At 37.3% G+C, this 7500-nt stretch overlaps 1 protein-coding gene across 1 annotated transcript in view; it reads right to left on the reverse strand.

Moving 5' to 3' along the window:
- Positions 1-3855: 3855 nt before the first annotated feature.
- Positions 3856-7500, reverse strand: part of LOC136832022 (fibulin-1-like) — a 6612-nt gene continuing 2967 nt past the window's right edge. The window contains exons 3-7 of the mRNA XM_067092513.1: positions 7139-7267; positions 6485-6607; positions 6114-6234; positions 5440-5552; positions 3856-4248 (exon numbers count right to left, since the gene is read on the reverse strand). Of these exons, the coding sequence (XP_066948614.1) occupies positions 6182-6234; positions 6485-6607; positions 7139-7267 (305 nt within the window). The 3' untranslated portion in view covers positions 3856-4248; positions 5440-5552; positions 6114-6181. The remainder of the gene's footprint in view (positions 4249-5439; positions 5553-6113; positions 6235-6484; positions 6608-7138; positions 7268-7500) is intronic.

The raw sequence follows: 7500 nt of genomic DNA on the forward strand, positions 1-7500 counted from the left end.
ATATATATATATATATATATGTATATCATTACGACTAAAATATAATCTCTGCAACATTTTAGATAATTGTTTTTATTTGGGAGATAAAACAATTATCCAAATAATACAGAGAGTATATTTTAGTCATAATGATATATATATATATATATATATATATATATATATATATACATATATATATATATATATATATATATATATATATATATATATATATATATATATATATATATGTATGTATATATATGTATATACATACATACACACACACACACACACACACATATATATATATATATATATATATATATATATATATATATATATATATATATATATAGAGAGATATATATATATATATATATATATATATATATATATATATATATATATATATATATATATATATATATATATATATATATATATATATATATATATATATATACATATATATACACACACACACACACACACACACACACACACACACACACACACATATATATATATATATATATATATATATATATATATATATATATATATATATAGAGAGATATATATATATATATATATATATATATATATATATATATATATATATATATATATATATATATATATATATATATATATATTATGACAAAAATATACTCTCTGCACTATTTAGATAATTGTTTTATTTCCCAAATTAAAAATAACAAAATAAGAATATGGATGCGAGAAAATATGGTTAATTGGGGCAAAACCCAGGCTTTTGCCCTTCCAGGAAGATGGGCTCAGCTTCACAGATTAGTATACAGCGTGGGGAGAATGAGTGATATAAATAGACCGAAAGACCAGATTGCGAGTCAGTAATCGCTTGATAATCCCCATAAAAGGCGAAACAGCTGTCGCGACAAAACCAGTAAGTGGAAGAAGGAAGTCTGTGTATTTTTCACCAGAAATTGACGAACGAGATTCAGAAATAACTCCGACGGTATGAAGATACTTATTGATTCCAAAAATAATTGCTTTTAACGAAAATTGCATAAGAGAAAAACTCTGCCTAATATTCAGTGTAGTTTATAGGTGTTTTTGCAATTATTCAATTGTGTAAGTATGAGAGAGAGAGAGAGAGAGAGAGATAATACCAGGAACTACAGTATATTACTCTCACGATTTTAATGTAATTTTTCTCATGTAAGCTTATCTGTGTGCGAGAGAGAGAGAGAGAGAGAGAGAGAGAGAGAGAGAGAGAGAGAGAGAGAGAGAGAGACAGACAGACAGACAGACAGACAGACAGAGACAGACAGACAACAGAGAGATAATATTAGACAAAACATTTCTTTTACGATTCCTGTGCCATATTCTTTATGCCTATAAATAGGAGTGAAAGAAACCTATTGTCTAAACGTATTTACGTTTGTCTGGGGATTTTTCTCGAGTTTAAGAATAAGCATGTTAGTTAACGCAGAATATCATTTCCCGAGGTGCAGCAAGGAGCATTTTAGACATGTATGTCCCGTCCTGTTTGTCAAACACCACTCCCATGTCTTCCTGGAAACATGTTAATCCACTGCAGGTGGAATGAGAATATGATTTATGAGTGTAGGCGACATCGTTACTGCTGAGATGACCTGACGCTGTTAATTCGCCCCCTCAGATGACATGTTTTAACACTCCTTTGCAAGTAGTAGAACCACTTGTAGACTTTGCGCCATTGTTATCATTATTCTCAATTTCCCAGTCTCGAAGACCCTTCCTATCTTCCGCGCCCTTGCTTTCCCAGCTACCTGCGAGTCCCATTAATGGGTCACCCACTTGACCTGACCCAAACCTGTTGCTCCTCCTACTAAACACCTGCACCCCAGCTTAAAAGTCCATGACTCTTCTTCTCTCATTGTCATCCTTTTGACATTTTTGTAAAACCCTCATCTGGCCGCCATTCAATGACCTCTCTAGGTACCTGGCTGGATTAATGATGCACCCTTCTTAGAGGACAATGGAATCCAATTAAGGAGACTCCGTCAAGAAGATGCTGAAACACAACCGTTGCCAGGGCAGATCGTGGGTATAACTACAGGCCCCACCATTATCTAAATCTCTAGTCATCTTGTATAAGTCATGCTGCTAGTATGGGACATACTAACAGCGTGACTTATCTAAGATGACTCTCTGGAGTGCCATGTAGGCACCTACAACACTGCCTGCCCACGCTAACTGCTAGTCACCTTCTGCTCCTTCGCTTAGTCTGCCTCACCGACTACACGCCCTTAGACTTTCTCCGGCTGGCCGCCCCTCTCTGAAGTCACCTGAGCAACTAAGCTCACCACTTACCTGAAGTAGTGCCAGTGCCACTGCTTGTGCTGCACGCCGTCGCTCCCATGCACCCTGTAAGCACACCTGGACCTTCTACTGAAGTAGCCTACCGCTGCTTGCTGCTGCACACCAAACCACTGCTGCGCCCTGTCAGTGCCCTTGCCTTCGACCTTTCCTCTAACAGGGGAATACTGGTGACAACGCTTCCACTGACATCCTCCTGCAGATTCCTGGCTCTATGAACCCTCACGTCTTGTCCACGGACCAAGGTAATGTGAAAGGAAGTTGTTTGTAGGCCCCTTCTCTAGAATCTAACTATTTACCAGTTCCCTAAATCCTAAAGCCATCTCCTTCAGAGATACCAGTGATCTCGTGGATTGTGTTTAATAGTGACACAACCTTAGCCTAGTCTCAAAAAGTGAAATTCTTTTGCGTATCAAGTATCTGTCAATTTTGCTTATGAGAAATAATTCTCACTGTCCACTCGAGTCCTTGAATGTTTGTTGCAACTCCTGCTTTTGCAGTTTCTGATCTCGAGTCCCTGTGTGTGCTATCAACTGTAGTTCGACAGTGCCAGCCTCTGCATTACTCAGGTGCCATACCGTACAAGAATACCAGGTGCTCAACAGCACAACGTTCAGTTACTCGTACCCCTTACAGTGCATCCTAAGAGCTTTTTCTTTCCGAACTATTAGCCTACGAAGGCCTAGTGATAAGAGATTTTGCAGATGTGGCACTTTGCTTGATTTTATTGTGAATATTTTGTTTAATGTAAATCCTGATAGTACCACGTGGCTCAGTAAATGGCTCCTGTGTATATTTCATTCTTCTGATTTAGTGAATTATACTATTTAGCAGACAAATAAGTTTATCTTCATTCCTTTTGCATTTGTTTTGGTAAAACTTTGGCATATTTTACTCCCCCATGTTTCTGTTCAGGATCGCTCTGCCACCCTAGTGTCAGGTAGCGTTTCCAGATAATTTCAGATAGAGCCACTTTATCATTGCCACGGCAAAGCACTATGTACTTCTCACTTTCATTGGGAAGGAGAAAGTGATAAAGAGAAAGTTCCATTGAAAGTTGAGTGAAAAGTACGACCGCCCCATTTCCCTGAAAAAATCTTCAATGGCTCTGTATATCATCGCCCTTTCATCTGAACTTTCGATTTCTGCAATCAGAAATTTTTTTCTAGCTGACAAAACTTTCGTAATTTGTCTTAAAAATTTTTTAGAGGATAATTCACTCCCAGCTATGAAAAGAACGTAATGAGAATGGCTGTTATACTCATGATTTCTTGGAATAATTCTTTGAGAGTAACTCTTGCACAGGTGAATTATCATTTTAAAGGTTCATACCGCTTTATCAATTCTAGTTGTTCAATATTCAGTCGGAAATTGTAATTGGCACTTTACCAATTTATCTACTTAAAGTGTATTTCATGAGTAGTCTAAATCTCAAACATTTGTTCTGTGCTTTATCAAGTTATGAAGCTGAAGATTGTCACAACTATAGATTCGCTTTGTTTAGGAAAACATAAACAGGAAACAGTCCATTGCTGGAGACTTTATTCAGAAAATAATAATCACTGGAACACACCTAGTAGAAATGGACTTTCCAGGTGTTCAAACTAGACAGGTCAGTTGATGAAATATTAAAAAAAAGATTCTTAGCTTATTTATGAATTCAGTGGATTTTTTAATCACGAGAATCATGTAACAAATAGAATGAAAGAGTGAAGATAAAAATCTAATTCGTTTAAACTTAATCTGTGAGGGGAAATAACATCAGGTTTTGTCAGGCCCCGTCATCAATGATGCCTGCTATGTTGATGAGGACGTGATATATTGACATTCTGTTACCGCCTCCATTGCAATTCCTCCCTGCAACACCAGCCACCACTGGGCGCCGAAGATGAGTCCTGGAATTTCACTCTGTCGTCAGTGCTGACAAGGAGAGATATTGGTTGGTAGCATTATTATTGATCAGTTCATCTGAAGTGGCGTCTCACACTGGATGAGAAGCATTGCTTCTCTTTCCAAAGCCCAGAAAACCATCTTTCTTTGGTATGGAAATAAGAATAATGAATAATTTTCCATTAAATTATAGTGTATACAAGGCACATGCACAAACACACAAACAAGTATATACTGTATATAATCATGAAGCTACAAATGTCGCTTAATATCAAATCCACGCTGCCTCGGGAATATCCCCTATGGGGAATTATCACCGAAGGGGAATTTATAAGTGATAAATGGACGGGCACTGCCGAGTCTCGATCCCACGACACAGATACGCATCCAGCAACTCCAGTCGACGTTACCACTAAGCTATCTTGTGCCCGTCCATTTATATATGCTATTACTGAGAATATATATGTTTTAAGAGTGGATTCTACTCATGTTCTCAATAATAGCATATATATATATATATATATATATATATATATATATATATATATATATATATATATATATATATATATATATATATATATATATATATATATATATATACAGCAACATATATGCTATTACTGAGAATATATATGTTTCAAGAGTGGATTCTAATCATGTTCTCAATAATAGCATATATATATATATATATATATATATATATATATATATATATATATATATATATATATATATATATATATTGTATACTAATATTTATACACATATGCTATTCTTGTGGACATGAGTCGATTCGAGTCCACTCTTGAAACATAAGGAGGAGGAGGAGGAGGATTGAAGAGAATCTCCCAAATGAGGTGCTTGGGGATATTAATGAAAAAAGCTTGCGAATAGAGTATATGAAGCAGGCTATGTTAAGACATATCAATTTACGTTGTAGCTTTATTCGATACTCAGCTTTATTTTATACTTTACTCACCTACAAAACTTGTAATCAAAAGAAGCCGGAAGGAATGAAAGTTTTTAGACCTGGAATGTGTCAAGAATTTTCTCTTGATTTTGATCATGCCGTTATTTTTCTGTTGAATACATGACTTGCCTGTTACAGGCAACACATGGTCCTAAACCATATTTTGAATATGGAGCATTGTTTCAAAAGCCTCTGAAAGGGTGCTTAGGATCCCAATCACATTGTTTTTCGATTCAAACGAAACTTACTGCAAACACCGTTGAGGTCATCATACCCAATTTCGCAGACACAGGCGTAACTTCCGGGTATGTTTGCGCAGGTGTTGCCCTAATACAGGGACTGCAGGCACATTCATCTATATCTGTCGAAGAGAGGAAATCATGTCAGTAATGTAGATTTAGAGATTTTGTCAGTTTTAAACAAGTCAGAGAGGACGTTTCAAGGGCTATGAAACTGAAAGCAATTTAGGAAAACATGAAAATCAACTTTACAGGAGAGGAAAAACGGAATGTTGTCATCTGCACATTAGTTCGTGAATAGTCCTCGTTGGACTGGTCGGTACCGTTCTCGGCCAGCACTCTGCAGGGCCCGCGTTCGAATCTCCGGTCGGCCAATGAAGAATTAGAGGAATTTATTTCTGGTGATAGAAATTCATTTCTCGGTATAATGTGGTTCGGATTCCACAATAAGCTGTGGGTCCTGTTTCTAGGTAACCAATTGGTTCTTAGCCACGTAAAATATGTCTAATCCTTCCCGGCCAGCCTTCTCTAGGAGAGCTCTTCATCAGCTCAGTAGTCTGGTTAAACTAAGGTATACTTAACTTTTAGCTCGTGAATGACAACCCCCGCCCCCTCTCTCTCTCCTCTCTCTCTCTCTCTCTCTCTCTCTCTCTCAATGTCATTTCTTCGATGACGAAACTTACCCTCGCAAGCACCGTTGACGTTAACATAACCTACATCGCAGACACACAGTTGTAACTTCCAACTGTGTTTACGCAGTGGAAGTGTGGACTCTACATGGATTGCTGACACATTCATTGACATCTGTTGAAGAGGAAATCGTGTCAGTGATATCAGATGTACTAGATTTAGAGGTTTTGTCAGACTTAGCAAGTCAGAGAGATCGTTTCAAGGGCTATGAAACTGAATGCAATTCAGGAAAACTCGAAAATCAACTTTACAGGAAAGGAAAAACGGAATGTTGTCATCTACACATCAGTTCCTGAATGCTAACCCCTCCCGTGTGTCACTTTTTCGTAAAGTTGGGAATGTGCAAATCCTTAGTATCACTCACCTCCCACACTGCTCCCGAAGCCTGTATTGCAGACACAGTCGTAGCCTTCGTCTTTATCTTGACACACTGAGTTTGTGGGGCAGATACCTGTCATTTGTGTGCATTCATTCCGCTTCAGTATGGCTGCGAAAAGCAAGGAGAGACAGTTAGTTCGTGAGTTGTTGCCCAGCTACCAGAAATCCCGAGTTTTCGTCAGCGTCGACGTGTTTCTGTAGGTAAGCTCAGAATGTACTGGGATTACGATAATAGGAACCCAGAATAAAAGATGTTTCTCGTAACTAAATTTCTGTCTTGTATGAAAGATAAAGTGTCAAAATGACTCAATGCTCACACAACAAGGATATGACACAAGACCTTGGTTTCTAAAGGGCAGCTGGAATATGGAAAAAAATCTTCCAGTGTTGTTTCTGACAGTTAAGTTCACAGCAGTGGGTGGGAAAGTTTCTAGCCAGCCTATTTTTCTTCATTGATATTCCTTTTGCTCCGGTGTCTCCTGTAATTGCACTTCTTCTCTCTCAAAAGGTGGCAGAATCTTTATAAATTCAACTCAACTTTTTGTGCCAAGTCAGCAGAGAATCACTCGTGAAAAGAAACTGCAAAATCATCGATGTGCTCAGCAAAACGGAAAATATTTACAGAGTTTCTTCTTCTTACCGTCTATGCAGCAGGAACAGAGGGCCGATTTGCATTCCTTTGAAAACAGGAGGCCCTTGCAATCACCTTTCTGGCTATTTCTAATGCAGTAGCCACCGTTAGCTTGGCATTCGTCAGATGGATCACAATCTGTGTAGTTAGAAAGAAAAGTAACCTGTGAATACGTCTCTCCGTTCTGGGCTGAAAACAATTATGTCCCAAGTTACGTAGTTCCTTTTTTGCATTAATGTTTTATACTTTCATAATGATGATGATGAGCTTTCTCTAAATACGTCATAATGATGAACATTTGCGAGCTTTGCTGTATTTTCTATTTTGGTAACATTAACATATTTCGGACTTATAAGAAAATTGAAAAGAGA

This window comes from Macrobrachium rosenbergii, chromosome 49 (assembly GCF_040412425.1).
Source record: "Macrobrachium rosenbergii isolate ZJJX-2024 chromosome 49, ASM4041242v1, whole genome shotgun sequence".
Lineage (NCBI taxonomy): Eukaryota > Metazoa > Arthropoda > Malacostraca > Decapoda > Palaemonidae > Macrobrachium > Macrobrachium rosenbergii.